Source organism: Ailuropoda melanoleuca, chromosome 2 (genome assembly GCF_002007445.2).
Source record: "Ailuropoda melanoleuca isolate Jingjing chromosome 2, ASM200744v2, whole genome shotgun sequence".
Classification (NCBI taxonomy): domain Eukaryota; kingdom Metazoa; phylum Chordata; class Mammalia; order Carnivora; family Ursidae; genus Ailuropoda; species Ailuropoda melanoleuca.
The window spans coordinates 180,377,856-180,396,010 of NC_048219.1; the positions used below are offsets into that span (position 1 = coordinate 180,377,856).

Below are 18,155 nucleotides of genomic sequence, written 5' to 3' on the forward strand. Positions count from 1 at the left end.
TACCAGTCTGTTGCATCCATTACCAGGAAGCACTGGGACAAAATGTATTTGGTTATCTTAGAAAAGGCAGAAGACACCAAGCCAGAATGCAGCGGTAGGAAGCGGATGCTTTGGGCAGAGCCAGAACAGCACTCCCAGAGCTCCCACCTTAAAGTAAAGAAACCAGAGCCAAATAGGGGTTTAACTTCTAAACATAAAACTTTATTACATTTCTAGTTATGTCCTTTTGCGTGATATATTTAGGACCAAGTAGTTAAGAGAAGTCCTAATTATACCCTCGGGCTGATTTTGTTTCCACCCCCCACCTGTAGAGTGACTCTCATCCCCCTTCCCCATTCCAGCTTGAGGCACTTGGTGTCACGAATAAAGTGGCAGCTGGCTGGAAAGATAAGGCTCAAGTCTAAAATCCCCCAGCACAAACTGAGAGGGGAAGTCTCCTTTCGCTCAGGGTCCTCCCCAGGTTAGCATAAGGAAAGACACCGAAGTTTCCAGGGATACCACACGAGGCTTTCATATCCCTCAGACCAGGTGGAGGACCCCACAGCGTTTCCCTTGCCCCCACCCTGGCCTCTCTTCACCCTCGTTGCTTCCTGGCCACACTTACATTCCTACGAACCACCCCATCTCCTGACGTTTGCTCCTCACTTTCTGCTCTGAGCAGCTTGGGCACAGGAAGCAAGAGGTCTCTCTGACCAGAGATCTCAGAAGCACCCAGGGACGCCCCAGGCAGCTTTGGAGAACGGGGACCAGACAGCTGCGAACGGGCCTGTCCTCTTCACCACCACCAGAAGCCGTGAGGAAGCCCAGGGTAGATGCTGCTCTGCATTGGCCCCTGTGCTTGACTTCGCTTCCTCTCCTCTTCCTCCCCCACTCCAAAGAAACAGTATATATATGCCATCGAAAGAAGAGGGATTGCAGCAGGGGAGACCCGTGGGCACAGATGGGTCCTTCTGAACTTGAAGGCACCAAGGGTTCTCAGAGGCGTACAGGATAATGGCCTAGGGGTCCAGGAGGCTGAGGACAAAGCTCTCTGGCTTTGTTGGGGGTTCAGGGAGGAAAGAGCTCTAGCTACAGAGCCCAGAAGCCTACGGCAGAGGTGAGAGGGACACCTCATCACCTCGAAGTCACTTCTACCTCTCCTGTTCCTTTCTGGCTGTAAAACAGGCTCTCCCTGTCCCTCCCTGCAACCCCAGCTGTTGAGGAGAGTTTGGTGCCATGTGGTGCGTGGAGGAGGAAGGCACATCTGCCTAGTCCCCTCTGGGTCTGCCAAAGGCAAGAGTTCCTCCGGCCCGCCAGGCACCTGCACCTCCACCACCAGAGAGGCTACCCATCCCAGGACAGAAAAGAAATTGGGCATGTTACTGGAAGGGAAGGAAAGGGATCTGAGGTCCAGACTCCGGTCACAGGGCCCAGCCCTCTAGGGAAGGGAGAGCCCACGGTGGGGCGGAATGCGGTGCTCCTTAATTGCGATCCCCGACCAGCTGCAGCACAAAGGTGAAAATGTAGATGATGTCCGTGTAGATCTGCAGAGCGCCAGTGATGTAGTCCTCCGGGCTGATGGTGTGCTTCCGGTTCCCCAGGACCAGCTGCGTGTCATAAGCCAGGAACTGTAGGAATAGGGAAGGCATGCGTGAGGACCCAGGGGCTCAGTGGCTAGAGCTCCTTTCTAGTTCTCGTTTCATCAGCAGATCTGTCCTGGGTGCCTCCGTGCCATGCAGTGTGCTTAGGGACACATTAACAAACAGCACACAGCACATGGTCTCCACCGTCAAGCGGTTCCGCAGTCTAGAAAGGGAGAGAGACACACCCTCATCTGTAATACGGCCTGCTGGGTGTGTTCCATAGCTGGCAGTGAATGAGAGGTGGCAGGAATGCCCAGAAAATCAGTCACCTCTTGACAGTGGAGAGAGGGAAGTATAGCTGTGGCCCACTCCCTGCCCCCCAAGCAGCCTAAATGCATGCTCCTTGTGTCTAGTTGCTCCCCTCCAGCCCCTCAGCTCCCCTCCAGAGAGGGAGCAGGGCCTTACTCACCAACGTGAAGCAAATGGCCCCCAGAGCAGCATAGACCATGTGGAGCCAATAAATCTGGGGAGAGGGGACAGGGATGGTGTTAGAAATCTTGGCAAAGCACAGAACCAGGCAGTCCCTCAGAACCAGCTTCCTCCGGCATTCTGGCATCTGAGCAGGGAGACCCAGGAAGCTGGCTACATGAAGGAACTACTTCTGCCTTCCGGATCCTGGAAGAAATCAGGAGTAGTAATGTATTTGGGATGCCTGGCTGGCTTAGTCGGTGGAGCACGCAACTCTTGATCTTGGAGTTGTGAGTTCGAGCCCCACATTGGGTGTAGAGATTACTTTAAAAAACAAAAGACAAAAAAACAAGAATAGTAACAAATTTGGACAGAGAAAACAGAGGCCATCCTTCAGTGGTCATATGAAACCAACCTCCAAAGTTAGGGGACAGAAGCGTCCACTGTGCTTTTGGAAAAAAACAGGTGGTTGCATTGTCGCTCCAGGAGGGACAGAGCCAGGCAGGCACTGGTGAGGAGCCCTGTCACCTTTTCCCCAGTCCTAGTCCCCACTCAGTCATGGTTCCTGCAGCCAGCCTGGGAAGGAAGCCCCCAGCCACCCCCCTCCCCAGGGCAGCCTGCTTAACAGCCCTCCAGGTGCCTCCCAGCACTGTGCTCCCCTCCTCGCAGGTCCCTTCCATCCAGGCCCATCTTCTCAGTCCTGGGCACCTCTCCCATCTCCCTTCTAGATCCTAAGCTCAGCTGTCAGGCAGATATCACCCACTACTTCCTCCCATGGGAATTCTGCGATGCCGTCCAGGGCTTCAGGTTCTATGGCTCCCAGGGCCTTCGAATCTCCAGACAGAGATTCCCCTAACCCAAAGGACGGTGCTCCAGTGTTGGTGTCTTTGCAAGCCAGTTGACAGCTTCCAGAGGTCAGAGCTTGCCCAGAGACCTGGGTGGGACCTACTCCCAACACTTTATACAGAAAGTCTCCTCCGAGTGCTAGGTTTGCTGACCCCAGCTCTCCCAGGACACTCACATATTTGAAGGACAGCACAATGGCAGTGACAATCCCAGTCACCATCATCACAATGCCCAGGACACAGAAGAGGCCTGTGCACGAGGTGAAGTCCACCTGCCCGGAAGGGAGAAGGAGGGACCTGTCAGACCAGTGTCACAACCAGCAGCGCAGCCAGACTGCCCCGCCTCCCCGACCAGAGAATCCCAGTGCTGCCTCCTAGAAGGCATGGGAGTAACCATGACATTCGAAGGACAGATGCAAGGAACAGTTTTGTAGGTGCCGATAGGAGGGGAAGGGGATTAGGGTCTCTAAGGGAAATCCCTGGTGTAGAGGGGTCTGGGCCCTGGCAGGCCTGCTGAAGTGCCAAGCCTGGAGGGCCAGGTTTATATAAAGAGAGGGGGTTGGGGTGGCCAGGGAAGCGCCTCCTGCCCCCCCCCGCCCCCGTGCCCATACCCTCACCTTGGTCTGGAAGCAGAAGATGGTGACCGAAATGGACACCACAGCAGTGATGATCATTGCAATGATGACGGCTTTGGTTTCATACACACTGAGGGGAAGGAGGAGTTTGGGGAGGCCAGAGGCATAAGTCATGTAGGAATGACTTCAAAACTATCACTTCTAGAAGGCTCCTGCCCAGCATCCCCCCCATGCAGATGACTGCCAGCCCAGGGATGCCCCACTCCCCCATACTACACACTTTGCAGGAGTGTGCTGGTTTGTCCCTGAGTGTACCTGGAAATGGTGCCCGTCATGAAGCCCATGGCAAGAGTCTGAGGGAAGGACAGAGACAAGAGTAGAACACGTAAGAAAGGTGGGCCCCTGGAGGCACAGCCATGGCAGACTGCCAGAGCTGGGGGCACATGTGACTGAGCGGGAGAGAGGCAGCCATGAGGAGACCAAGGGCGTGGGTCAGATTAAGGTGTGGGAGAGAGCCAGGGACATCTCCCACGATCATGTCCCCAGCCCTTCCCTGGGACCCACCCTCCTTCCCTCACCCCTTCTTGACTTACAAAGATGGCCAGCAGGATGATGTTCCATGGGAAACGGCGTCTGAAGGGAAAGAGACCGTGATTAAGTGACTTGAGGCCAGCCAGGTATCAGAGGCTCCTCGAGCAGAAGGTAGTTTTTGGCTCAAGTGCTTGAAGAATGAGGCCTTGACTTGGGGGAGGGGAGGCTGGCATGGCCTTTGGTACCTGCTCAGGTGTCCTATGCAGGGACAACATGGCCGATGGGACAGACCTGGGCTGTGGAACCACAAAGACCCGGATCCATTTGCAGCTCTTACATTGCCTGCCTGCCTATCTGAGAAAGTTACTCAGCCTCTCTGAGCCTTGGGTTCTTCTTATCTGTTAAATGGTTCAAATGTTACATACCTTGCAGGTACCGTAAAAATAACAGCCACATAACTGAATCTATGCCACACAGGCAAGGGACTTTGCACACACCCACACCTCAGCTGCGCCCATCACCATTCAGCTGCTACAGGGATCCCCTTTCTTCCCCAAACACTTGACCCCCCCCACCGGCCCCCCACCATCCCTTCTCACTGTCTGTCTGGGACTCACCTGGGTCCCTGGCAGCAGGCGAGGGTCAGATAGGTGGCCAGGAAGACAGCACTGGGAAGAAAGAGATGAGGAGGTAGTCTACAGGCCTGGTCCACCCCTCGGCCCCCTCCGGGCCCCGCCTGGCAGCACTCACCAGGCCAGCGGGCTGGGGGCTCAAGACTGCTGGGGGCCCACGGAAGCATTTGGAAGTCTGAGGGGGAAGCAACCCAGGACAAGATTACCCCGCCAAGGACACTGAGAACCTCTGAGACAGTTTAGCCAGGAAGGAGGCTGAAGGAGACCATGGTAGCTAGGCTAAGAGAACTCGGGGACCATTTGGCAGTCTGCATGTTGACACCAGTCCCCCACCCCTGCTTCCAGGAGCTCCGTGGTGCTGTCACTCCTCACTTGGTCACTCCCACACACCCACACTTCCCAGTACAGCTGGCAGCTTGAAGGGCCCCTCTCAAAACATGATCCCTGCCCTGAGAGAAGCTGGTCAGTGGTCCCTCCCTCATCTCCTTGCCCCCTCCCCCAACACACATAGAGCAGAGAGGAGCAGAGACTCACTAGGACACATAGTAGACAAACAGGTTTCTCCTCACGAAATCACCAACTGGCTTCCTGTGGAGCAGGGGAGGGTGGGAGGGGAGAGGAGTCACACCAGGCTTGGTACCTCCCTGCCCAGGCCCTCCCAGCAGCCGCATGCAAACTCCCCTTGGGTGCATCTGAGCACAGGGCTCACCCCAACCCGCACTCCCCCACGGGGGACCCAGTGAGACTGGGGCAGAGTCCTCAGACTCACACGAAGGTGAAGACAGCAATGATGGCCACGGTGACAAGCAGCTGGATGGAGATGATGGTGTAAACCTGGAACGCAAGCCAGGGTGGGGGCAGCACGTGTCACCATCCCCCCATTCCCCCAGGAAGCAGCCAGCCCCCTATCCAGGAGCCCAAACGACTGGCTCTGACGGGTGGGAAGGGGGCTCTCTTAATTTGGAAGGATCTCTTCTTCATTTCCACTCGAGGGCCCTCCCTTGTTGCCGCCTGTCCTGAAGGCCACCCCAGAGTGAGGAGTCTGGCTCAGAGACTACCCACACCCTCAGGGCCGACCCCCACCTCCAGCTGCTCCTTGCCATCTCCCCACCGGTGCCATGGCTAGCCTCGCTTCCCTGCTTCCTCCCCCGCCTCACTGCGCTAGCAGGGATAGCCTCCATGCTCAGACAGCGGTCTCTGTGCCTACTCCATCCCTGTGGAGGAGCTGGGGGAGAGGAGGGGTATAAACAAGTATGATCATTCTGAATTCCAGTCTCACGGGAGAAAGAAGTTTGGGGAGAGAGGGACACTCTGGCAGAGCCTGCCTAGATTTTCCCAGATTGAATCTGTCCCCTGCCACAGGGTCAAGGAAGAGAAGAGTGAGAGGCAGGGAACATGGGTCAGAGGAGCTGGGGGATCCCCTGAGGGCAGGGCAGAGCTAGAAAGAACTTGGAAGGCGGCAGCATATCTCCATAGGAATGAGTGCCAGGGGCTCACAGTGCCTGGCTACACATCCCGTCCCCACCCCATTCCCACAGCCCAAGGAGCCCGGAGACAGTGGGCCTCCCAGCCCATGTCTTACCTTTCGGATGAAGGTATGCCGGACTTTCCTGTCATCCCACTCTCCAGGCCCAAAGCTTTCACTCACTGCTCTCTCCTCTCCATCATAGCCCTGGCCTGGGCCTGCGGGGACAGATCACGTGTGACCGACTGGGACATAGGGCCTCAATCCCAAAGCCTGCATGACATTATGTCAGAGTCTCCAGTGTCTCCGGCCAAAAGAGAGAAGCCATAACTCAGGAACTCCTCACCCAAGCCAGGTCCTCTAGACACCCTCAGAGCGGCCCAGTGCTGGGCTGGGCACCATATGGAGCCATGTGTCCCTGTCACGAGGGGCCTTAGGTGTGAGCCCATCTGTCAGTGCACATTCACTGACGGCACGTGGGTGAGCGTGTGCAGCCCACAGCTGGGTGCTCTGGGGTATGAACACACATGGTCCCTGCCATCTAGGGGTCATGACCTAGTGAGGAAACCAGGCAGGGGCAGGGCTTGGAGCATCAGCGAGAGGAGCTGGCAGCGTCAGGACAGGGGGTGTCAGGAATGAAAGGAGGAAAGGCAGGTAGAAACACAGAGCATATGTGTGGAGGGTGGAGAACAGAGTGAGGGCCGTGTTCTCCATCTGGCAAACATGAGCACACAAGGATGCCAGGGGTCCTCGTGCCTAGGACAAGGCGTGACCGTGAACGTGACTTGTGCACTCTAATATCCCCACCAGAACACCTATGAACATGTATGGGCAGCTGACAGCTCGCCGTGCCCCAGCATTCCAGAGGCTGCAGGGCTCAAACATTCCTTCAATGCCTCCTTGCAAACCGCTCTCAAAATCTGCACAGGAGCCATTCACGAAAAGTCGCCGCATCTAAGCTCTCATTTCTGACCCAACAGAGCATACACCTGCCATGACATTTACCAAACATCCAAATGACTCCTGGATGTTTGCAAAACTCAGACATGACCTTAATGGATGAGGACCTGTTGGCACTGAGAATATTAAAAAAAAAAAAAAGCTTCAGGTTCCAATTCCTAACGGAGGAGTCTTGGGGCAGAGGTGGCAACTGTCTAGTTAGGACCCGGAAATGGCCTCCTAAGGTAGCCGCTCTGACATAACTGCTTCATCCTGCCACTTTCTCATCAGCTGCGTGAGTTCTGCTCTGTGACTGTGGACCTAGGCTCCTTGCTGACTAAAGGGGCTACAGGCAGCCGGTGGGGCAGGGGGCTAGGTGCTGAGGGGGCGGGTGGGGAGGAAACAAAGATGGGGAAACAGAAAGAACTAAAGAGGAGATGAAAAAAACGGATGAAACAGGAAGCTGAGAAGGAAGGAAAAGAGGTGGCTTGTGTGCAACAAGTGCTGCCTCGTCATCCCCCCCCGCCCCACTCCCTTCAGGGACTCACCGTAGTGCATGGGCATCGGGTGGATGGGGGGCATAGGCTGTGGGTAGCCAGCAGGGTGACCGTAGCCAGGCTGCGGGTAGGCTGGGTAGGCAGGGTAGCCACCAGGCGGGACGGACGGCTGCCCATAGCCCCCCTGGGGTGGAGAGCCAGGGTACAGGGGGTTGCGGTCCTCATACGGAGGGGGGGCGCTGGGGTTGGACATGGCCACTCAAGGGCTGAGGGCAGACCCCAGCTGCTGGCACCTGGAATGGAGATGAGAAGAGCAGTCAGGAGTGCCCAGACCCAGCTCACGGGGCCCCAGTCCGGGCTGCCCCCGTGAAGAGGGGACCCTCCTATTTTCTCTCTTAATCATGATCCCCATGTGTCATCCTCTGGCCACAGGCCGTCCTCCTGATCCCCACAGTGCTGCCCGCCCCACCAGCTCCACCCTTGCCCTCTGCCTTCATGCCAGCTTTCTGTCCACAGCCCTCCTTCCTGTGCAGTTTCACGCCCCAGGAAAGCAGAAGGGGGGATTTGTGCCAGAGCCCAGAGCAGTCAGTGGTGTGAGGGACAGGGGACTGAGGCCCAGGAACTCCCTGTGCTCATTTAAGAAAAGCTTCCAGCGACCAGGGAAGAAGCCTGATGGCCCAGCCAAGCCTCTGGGTGAGTCACACAGCCAGCTGGGACCCATGGCAGGGGTCAGCCCAGCCCCCAGGGCAGCTGGCAGGAACATCAGGCCTGAAAGGCAGAGCTGGGGAGGAGCCAAGGCTCAAAGTGGAGGGGGAGGAGGGTGGAGGACAACAAGCTAGCCCCAGGGCCAGCTGAGCCACCAGGCCCGAGCCAGAGGGCAGCGGGCCCATGGCCAGTGGCTGAGTCAGGGGACGCCGAAGAGGCCTGGGCGAGTGGGTGTCCTGGGCTGGCCACCAGGGCTGGGAAGCTGTACAAAAGGGCAGGCCAGAGACAGGACTTTCTGGTTCCTTCAGATAATAGCCAAGGCACATCCTATCTGCTGCTGTGAGGGGAGTAGACAGTGTGCACAGGCCCCGAACCTTCCCTGAGGGACAGACACATGTTTTGAACCCCAGGGCCTCTGGTATCCCCATGCTCCCCAGCAGGGGCCGTGGCTAGAGGGGAGGAGAGAGCGCTGAGGGGTTTGCCACCAGACCCAGCCTGTACCTTCTCTGCAGGAGGAAGACCCCCACAGCCAGGGGAAGGCTGAGGAACAAGGAGGAGGGACCCCCCAAAACAGCTCAAAGAGACCTCCAGGTTATATGGCCCCAAACGGTCAATTCAGATAAGAGAATCAAGGCACAGAACAGTGAAGGGACCCATGACTCCCCAGGGTCACAGAACTTGCAGGTGAAGGCACAGCCAGAATTGAGGCCTTCAGGGTCCTGGGTACACCCGCTATGTGTTATGCTGTGTTCTTGTCCTCCAGGCCTGGTGTTCCCCTCTGAGGTGTCAAAGATGGGGGCTGCAGAAAAGCTAAGGAGGAGGTCCCAGAAGGGCCTATGCCCTTGGTAAGGTTGAGCCTTGACAGTGCCACAACCTCCTCCCACAGCATCTCCGGAGGGGCAGACCTTTAGGATCCCACAGGGAGGAAGCACGCCCAGATCCAGGCAGGCAGACATCCTCAGGACCTCTGCTGGAAGGAAGAGAGAACCGGCTTCTCTTTTTAGGGTACTCCACAGTCCAGGGATCAGATAAGGGACTGTCTTATCTCTTCTCTCTTAGGAGAAGTGGGATAGTTCAGGGAGGAAGGTGGTAGGGAGGGCCAGGGAGGAAGGACTGAGTAACAGGCCAGGTCTCTAAATGGGTTACTTTGAGAAAAGCTGTTCTCCATCCTCCCAGAGTAGACAGACCAGCACAACAAGAATGTGTCAGGTCAGAAATAAGAAAGACCTTTCTAGCAGTGAGGGTATGACCCAGAGACCCAAGGCTTCCACAGCAGGCTTGTGGCGAAGGTCTACACAGTGGAGAGTGACGTGAGGAGATAAGGAAAGAAAGGGAACAGGAGAAGACCAAACACTGAGTGTTGAAAGTTTTGGATACAGAGATACTAACTGCTGTGGGAATGTTCTGGACTCATGTAAGGGTAGGGAAATTGGCATAGATAGTTGTAATATGTAAATTGTAATAGGTAATATGTAAATTTTCGTAGATTTTTAAAAAGGAAGAAACACAAACTGGCTCTCCTCCCCTGAGGCAAGAGGCTTCTCCTCCCTACACCCCCCTGCCCACCCCTCTCCAGGAGCCCCCTTCTAACTCCACCAAGAGAATGGCTTCCTGTTCGTAGGAAGACTTACGAACAGGCCATCTTTGGAGTAGGGCTATCTGTCATTATTATGGCCATCTCAGCCCCGGGCCCACCATCTGGCTGGTGGCACGCAGGTGAACAGGCTGAAGATGACCCAAGAGACACTGGCAGGGAAGGCCCCATGGTTGGAAGCCCCAGCTGGGCCACCACACAGTGATGTCACCGTGACCTGGCCCTGTCAGCTGCTCAGGGTGCACCTCTGTAAAATGAGGTGTCCTAGGCCAGATGATCTGTGAGCTCATTTCCAGCTCTAGCAGACTGTGAATTATCTGAGGCACCCAGCTACGTGGGCTTGCCCTTTGCCCAGCCAGCAGCTGGCCCTCCCTCCTTCCTCTAAGCCAAGCCGGGCCAACAGGTCCCTTCCCAGACCATAGGGGCTGCGGCCCCAGAGTGCAGTGTGAATCCCTGAGAGGAAGGTCAGCCTTGGATGGGCCACCAGGACTCCAGGGGCCAGCTCCAGCTCAGAAGGCTACTGACTCACAAGGACTCCCTCTGCACTCCCCCACCCCTCCCTCTCACTCTTCTGGTTTCAGAAGAATTCATCAGTAGACCTGCCTGCTGGGGACAAAGCAAGTCACAGTCCAGTTCTCCAAGGGCTCAGCCACCAGCCCATGCTTACCGGACACTGGCACTGGACCACTTCACCTCACTGTGCCTCAGTTTCTCCACCTGGAAAATGGGTTTAACACTATACTAGTACCCTCCACAGAATTGTAAAAATATGCATAAAGCACTTAGAAGGGTACCTGACCCCTGATGAAAACAGTAAATGGTGGCTGGTTTTAGTTACTATTTTATTAATCCTTACAGTAGTCCAGCAGGGTGGATAATGTTATCCCTATTTACAAATGAAGAAAGAATTAAGTCTCTGGCCCAAGGTTACTTAGCTAGGGTGTGATGAAGTCCACTTCTGAGCTCCAAGACAGACTCCAAAGCCCATGCTCTAATCCCACGTTTGGACAACCTGTCTATCTAAGCCTCAAGCCCATGGACTCTCTAAGAGCAACAGAAGGCTTACATAGCAAGTAGACACCGAGCTATTCAGCCCCCTCTATAATCCCCCCCAACCCCAGTACCCAGACAACCGCCAAGAGGTGAAAGGGGTGGTCAGAGAGATTCGTAACTGCCGGAGCTGAAAGCAGACCCACTCATCTGAGGCGAGCCAACCCCCTTCCTTTACCAACAGGACAGGAAGGTAGAGTGACCTATCCGTGGTCATGGAGCTGGGCCTGGGGCTGGGACTATATCCGGGCTGTCTGAGATAGAGTCGTATTGAGTCAAGGGAGTGGCTAAGGTCAGCCTCACTCACCTCCAAGCAGCGCCAGGTGGGGCCTAGCTGACTGCTGCCCAGACTACAGGAGGGCCCTGGCCACCTGCATGTCACTGAGGCCTCGTCTAAGGACGAGGTTTGGGGCTGGCCTCTGCCTAGGCAGTAGGGGAAGTGGTCAGAGCTATGACTAAGGGTAGGAGCTGGAGAACGTGGAGTAGAAAGGGAATGAGGGGAAAGAGGAGGGAGACAATCCAGAGACCAGAAACCAGGAATCGGGTCATTTGGGTTCTGCCAGGAGCTAGTGGAGGAGCTCCCAGTCTCCAGGGACTAAAAGGGACTTTTAAGGCTCCCCACTGGAAGCCTGAATTTTCCTAAAACACAGTAGGCATTCAGCTTCTCCTGAACACACTCCAGTAACAAGGAGCAAGGCCGTTTCCTTGCAGGCAGCCCGAATCATTAGAACATTCTTCCTCACCATGCCTGCTATCACGCCATTCTAACTCTGCCCCATCCCTGTCCTGTTACAGATCCAAGTTGGCTCCTCCATCCTTATGACCCCAATCCCCCCATCAGGAAGGTGCCAGAAGCTCTCCTTTCTCCTCCAGACCCAGCCATCCCAGCAGCAGAAGTGGGTGGGCTCAGACCCAGGACTTGCTGGCTGTCAAGGTTTTCAGATAAAGCCTTGTGGGGGGTGGGGGGAAGCATCTCCTTCCCCTGGAGCCATCTCAGTGTGGCCACCATACCCCAGCCAGCTGAGGCCCAGGCTCAGTCTCCCCTAGGGGGCCCTGAAGGGTTAAGACTCTGGAATCTGCACAGAAGGGTTGCAGCAGGAGGGTGTGTGCATGCGTGAGTGTGTGTGTGTGTGTGTGTGTGTGTGTGTGTGTGTGTGTGTCTGTGTCTGTGTCTGTGTCGGAGGGAGGGGTGGAAAGGAGCGGCTGACTGGTCCAGGCAGCCTGCCCTCCTCTCTGCCAGGAACGGATGCCCAGAGCCAGAATGGAAAGAATAGCTCAGACTGTGCATCTCAGGAAACCCCGCCCAGCAGGCACAGGAGCACGGCCCCTGGTCTCTCAGGACGCTCTCCTTCCCACCCTTTTCCTTTACCTACCCCCAACTCCCCCAGCTGTCGCCCACCCCCAAGAACCGGCCCTCCACTCTGCTCCCCACTCTGCTCCCGCTCCTGCCCCTGCCCCCGCACAGAGCCACCAGGGCACAGGCGTAAAAAGATACACCAGGAGTGTCTGGGCAGGTCACCAGGCCTGCCACACACGCACCAAGAGGCCCAGGATCAACTTCTCCTGTCTGCCTGGCTTCTGGGAATAACAGGATGACTCTGAGGGGATCCAAAGCCTGACTCGTAAGAGCGGGAGTGGCCTTTAGAAATCATCCGGTTGTCTGACAGACAAGGAAACCCCAATACCGAGGAAGTTCCTGCCCAGCCCACAAAAAAGCCCTCTCGGTCATGGGTTCGGAACTTCCCTTCCCAGCCCTGACCACTGTCTGAGAACCCAGTAACAGATGCGAGCACACACACAGCTGAGGCGGAGCCAGGGCAAGTCACCCTTCCCCCCCAATGCTCCCCCCATCCTCTGTGTCCCCTGCTCAGAAACAGATAAGACGGCCAACCCACGACTGCCCTCCCGGCCCCGGTCTCGAGCCCAGGGCGGCCTGTCTCCCATTGAGGCTGAGAGGGTTGGGGTGGAGAAGACGTCTGGGAGAGCAGGGGAGGACCCAGGCCCCACAGCTCCGTCACCCTTCACTGGGGGGTAGAAGTGTGTCACCAGTGCCGATAAGCTCAGTGACCCCAGCTAGGGCACTGGTCACTGGTCCTAAGGGCCTGGAAATGCATATAAGGAAGGAGGATTCAGAAACGCAGCCCCTAGCCACCTCCTCCTTTGCCTTCCGTCTCCTCCTTCCCGTAGGACTTCAGCTCAGGAGGGAGGCGAGGCCGATGTAATTAGCAACCCACAGTGGAGAAGGGGGACTGACTAACCCTTCCCTGCGGCGGGCGGGCAGGACGGGCAGGAAGGAAGAGAGTTGCTTACAGCAGTGAGTACTGGGTACCCTGTTCCTGGCAACTAAGGCAGGTCTGACAACAGCCCTTTGAGGTGCATATTCTCATCCCCACCCTCCAGAGGAAAAAACTGAAATGAACAGATCTAGGGGCCCACAGCAGGCAGACAGCAGAGATGTGTTTGAACCCTGATTGGATGTATGATTTTAGAGTCCAAGACCTATGCTTTTACCCCTGCTTGGAACACAAGCCCCCGAGGCACCCCCAGCAGCTGCCTGCATGCACAGAGCAGCGCCTGGGGCGGGCTGACGCAGTGAAGACCTTGTCCTTGTAGAGAGTCCTTCCGTGCCAGAGCTCTGGGTGAGAAGGCAGGGAGCGGAGCTCTTGTCCTGGTCCTAACTCCGCTGTGAGTCAGGGTGGGCCACTCCACATCCTGGACTCTCTTTTCCCCACCATAAAACAGGTACACTGAACCAAAAGTTCAAGTCTATTCCAACTCCAGCAGCCTCTGCTTCTGGAAGAAGGGCCTAACGGAGCACAGCCAGTTTCAGGGTAGAATGACCTGCTTTCTGGGCTTATTCCCCACCTAGAACATCTACAGAGGCAGAGACACATGGCATGCTCAGGGGATGGGAGTGACCCTGACACCCTCTCCTCCCAAACTTTCCCCATACTGCCCTCTGGAACCCACAGCCAGCATTTCCTGGGCGCTTACTTACCCCAGAGCCTGCAGAGAAACAGTTTAACAGTGTGGACAAGAAAGAGTATCAGGCAGGAGGGAGGTCAAGAGACCTGGGCTCCAGTTCTAACCCTGCCGCCAGGCAAATGACCTCCCTTGGCCTCCTTTTCCCACACACCAGCCCCCATGGGGAAGCAGGGGAGGACTAGTTACCCAGAACCATGGAGTTGAGAGCTAAACTGAGCCAGCCAGGCATTTCCCCGGACTGCTCTAAAGAACGCCATCCCGGGAGATGTTAATGGAGGAGCTCTGAAACAGAGAAGTCTGAAAAACAATCCAGAGCCCTTTCAGAAATTCCCAAGGCACAATGGCATAGTGAGCCTCGGAGCAGTCCTGCAGTGAGCAAAAACTGTTCAACTTTGTTTCACCCAGTTTCTCTCCAAACTTCCTTAAGCCTGAAACATTTTTATCAGGGCACACCTTATTAATATCCCGTGCGATCCTGACCAGTCCACCATTGTTTTACAGATAGACCCAACCCTGAGAATGATGCATGTCCTAACTCCTCATATCTTAAAACCCCTGTCCCGCCCTCAGAGCAGCCACGCGCAGTACAAGCATGCCCCCTCACTCTGAATCAGCTCCATCCTCGGCGAGGGTCCTTCCTCTCCTCTCCACGCCCACCCCCAAGACAGCTGCTCTTATCATCTCCACAGTGGAATTTACTGCCAAGGCCTGGGGGACATCTTCAACTAGCACAGAACGAGGAGACTGGCATCCCCTAACATCACCTTTATGTAATAGGAAAAAATACAAACCATTAAAAACAAGCACGCATTCTTAGCTTCCTCCCTGACCCGTACATTGAGTGCTCTCAGTAGCTGGCACTGTGGCCTGTGGACTTCTGAATATCTGCTTCCAAACAAGACCCAGGTTTTGGTCTAGAATCCCAGACTCTTAGGGTTAGAGGATCCGGTCAAGGCCATTCCCTCCATGGCATTCCCAACAGAATACTCAAGAAAGCCCACATCGATGTTCACCATATTGTTAGCAGAGGCCTTCTTCCCAGAGAGCTGTCTGAGTGTCCACGCTCTGGCCCTCCCACTTCAGCCCTCCGAAGACAGAAGTTCCTTCTCTGGGGCTTCTGCTCTTTCTGAAGGACCCAGGGTGAGAAGTTTGCGGGGGTGAAGTGCTCTGAGGTGGACAGCTTCCGGCTGAGGCCCTCGTTCCCGTGGGAGGAGCCTGCGCTGAGGTGGCTATTACCCCAGCTCATGACATGAAGCCCTCCCCACACTTATGGTGTAACCCATCATTACCTCTCTGACGTGCCCATTTTTACAGGTGAGGCCCTGAGGTCATGGCACCAGAAGACAGAGGAAGTCAGTGCCCTTGACACTGTGTGGTCCCACCACTTCTAAGTTACAAACTGGGTCTCTGTTCGGTCCCTTGCCTCCAGAGACAGGGACAAGCAGGCAGGTGAAGAGAAAGTATGGCTGCCCCTTTGCCCCAGACAAAGCAGCCCCAGGCAGCACCTGGCACCCCCTGCCACTACTGGCCAGGCCAAAGGCGCCAGCTTTGAAACCAAAGCTCACCAGTGAGATGAATATTTCAGAGCCCCAGAGAACTGGACACCCGAGGGACCTGCCATGACATCAGGCTCTGACCCTAGTTCCCAGGCCTCCCCCCACTTATCCCATGTCCTAAGTTGGGGTCAGGTAGAATGCTACCCCCTGGATACCACACCCAGACCACAGTGGGGTGAGAGGGGATGGACACCCCCAGAGGACAAGAGCTGATGTAGGACCCCCCGGAACAGGCCCAAACCTCCCAGCGGCCTTCCCCTGCTCGCCCTCCCTCTGTCCCCTGGCTCCTTCCCGGCTCCACTTGTTTTCCCCTTTCCCAGGTTCCTGGCGGTTTTTATGCTGACCCAGAGAGGGCACGAGGAGGACAGTACTTCCTTGTTGCTTTCTCAACCCAGCCTGGGGACAGCGGCTGGAAGCAGGCGGGCTGAGGCAAAGTCATAGTGACAGGGGGTGGCCACTTCCCCCATGCCAAGCACGGTGGGCCGCCGGCTGCTTCCACCCCAAAGCCAGGCCACTCCCCCCCCATTCACATACTCATCCCCTGTTTACGCCTAGGCTGGCACCAGCCTCCCGGCCGCTCCCCTCCCCCTCCCACCGGCCCAGGGCCCTGGCAGCCCCCCTCCCGCGCACAGCTGGCCACTCTGGGGGCTCGTACGGTGGACACCCTGCGACACACGCGCCAGAAGGAGGGGAACGTGACACCCTCAGACCCTGGCCCGCTCGCCGGTGCCCACAACCCACTGCTCGGCTCCCAACGCTAAACAGGCGCCACTCGGCCGCCCGGACACCGGAAGAAAGCGAAACTCCAAGGGCGAGGGCCACAGCTTCGCATCTGGTGCCGCCTCCCCGGGCCGAGCACTCGGAGAAAGTTCGGGGTGCTGCCCCAGCCCTGGCCCCGTCCCCGTCCCTGCCGGCCCCGGCCCCCTGACTTGCCTGGCCGCTCCGACGGTGCGCTCCCGGCCTCCCTTCCAGGCGCAGCGAGTCCCGCACGGAGCGCACTGGCCGGGCCTGAGCAGGGCGGGCCTGGGCTGGGTTGGGGCTCCGCGCCCCGCCCCGTCGCGCCGGCCCCCCGTGGGGCGGGGCCTCGGGACGCCGCCAGGGGGCGCTGGGGGCCGCCCGGGGTCCCACCCGCGTCCGCCCGCTCCTCGAGCGCCTCCCAAGACCCCGACGACCGTCTAGGGTCCTCGGATATAAAGGCAATGCGTGATCACTGATGGAAACTTAGAAAACACAAGCATACAGGAGGAAAATCTGTTCCCTCCACGCCTCCGGACTTCCTGCGGAAAGCGCCTGCGCTTGTGCTTCTCTGCCTTACATGTCCATGTGTTTTCCTTCTCTTTCTAGACTGGGGAGTATTATGTGATGTTTTATCTATTGCTTCCATTTTACTTAACATTTATCTTGAACATTTTCTCGTCTCTAAATAATTCTTCAAAAGCGTAATTTTAGTGCTGCAAAGTATTCTATCACATAGCTATGCTGATTTATTGAATCAATTTCCTACTGGAAGATACTGAAATTGTTTCCCATTTCTCATTATGAGACATAAATCCGTGGTGAACATCCTTGACATCTCTCTTCTTTTAAACCAAACGCACTTCACAGGTTTAAAACTTCAGATGTCCAAACGTAAAGACGGCCCTTGGAATCTCTCTGTCCCTGGGGACTAGGACATTTCCTGCTTGAAGTTACTTCAACCAGGAAAGCAGGTGTTCTAGACTCAGAAATCCTGACCTGGGATGTAGGTTACTAGTATTTGTGGGCCCGTCATCTCAGCCCTCCCAGCCACTAATGCAAGGATACCTACCCTCCTAGTGCCATTTTACAGACCAGGAAATGGGTTCTGGGAATTTTTGAAACATTGCCCGAGTTTGTATAGTTGCAAAGTCCATGTTTTTTCCATTACGCCAAAGCTGCCAGTTGAGGAACAGCTTTATTTCAGGTGCTTATCTGGCGCTAAGAGCTACAAATCCACACTACTACTGGATGTCTTTTCACAGCCTCTAGGGCGCTAACTTCTTGAATGGCAGCAGGCGGGCCTGTAGACTTGACAAAATACAGCTAGAAAAAAGTGCAGGCAGACCACCAGGACAACCTGAACCCCTCCCGATTCCAGACCCATCACCAAACACTTTTTTTTACATGATTCTCTCCACTGGCTAGTCTAGCTTTGTCACAGAGCAAGACTTAGGAAGGAGGGGCCCATGGACTTACCTGGAAGGTCGTAAGTGAAAGCAGTGTGCCTGCTAATAAGCATAGTGAGCAAAATTACCACTCAGATTGTATATTTCAAACTAATTAAAATCGAGATTTTTTTTAATTGCCTCCCCCCCCCCCAGTTTGTATGTTTATTCATATAGATATAACTTAAGTAGGAGTTACTTAGGGGGACTGGTGGACATTTTGGCAGGCTAACCCTCCCCTCCCCCAGCCACCCCAGCTCTGAAGATGCATTCAGTTCTTAGGATCCACGGACCTCCTTTTAGGAAGTCCCCTCCCAAAGTGTGAGCTTACCAGCAAGAGCTCACAGGAGCAAGTGCCCTGATAGCAGAATAGAGTCCTGCATGAAATGTAAAGCCCCAAAGATTCTGGCCAGATCTCCGGACACCTCTTCATGTCCTCTATGCTTGGGCCTCTTCTCCAGAAAGCACCCTCCTCTCTCTGGAACTGTCAGAACAGTCTCCAAGGAGATTTGTTTTCCAGCCAGCAATCACATCCGCCTCATGGGAAAGTGGAATGTGGAGACACACA

At 55.9% G+C, this 18,155-nt stretch overlaps 2 protein-coding genes across 4 annotated transcripts in view; one reads left to right on the forward strand and one right to left on the reverse strand.

Moving 5' to 3' along the window:
* PNKD (PNKD metallo-beta-lactamase domain containing) overlaps nt 1–18,155 on the forward strand; it is a 58,804-nt gene that overhangs the window by 3,242 nt on the left and 37,407 nt on the right. The gene's annotated exons all lie outside the window — the stretch shown is intronic.
* On the reverse strand, nt 180–16,487 carry TMBIM1 (transmembrane BAX inhibitor motif containing 1). Of its 3 annotated transcripts, none has more exons than XM_034655162.1 (12): nt 16,338–16,487; nt 7,566–7,807; nt 6,196–6,296; nt 5,383–5,447; nt 5,148–5,201; nt 4,599–4,649; nt 4,044–4,083; nt 3,766–3,803; nt 3,493–3,580; nt 3,052–3,147; nt 2,032–2,085; nt 1,461–1,607 (listed from the first exon to the last, which is right to left on the reverse strand). In XM_034655162.1, the coding sequence occupies exons 2-12, from the start codon at nt 7,765–7,767 to the stop codon at nt 1,461–1,463; spliced, it is 936 nt and encodes a 311-aa protein (XP_034511053.1). In that variant the 5' UTR covers nt 7,768–7,807; nt 16,338–16,487. The 3 variants fall into 3 exon arrangements, with proteins under 3 accessions (XP_034511054.1, XP_034511053.1, XP_002913716.1); XM_002913670.4 differs by lacking the exon at nt 16,338–16,487 and adding an exon at nt 14,862–15,010; XM_034655163.1 differs by lacking the exon at nt 16,338–16,487 and having other exon boundaries at nt 180–1,607; nt 7,566–7,767.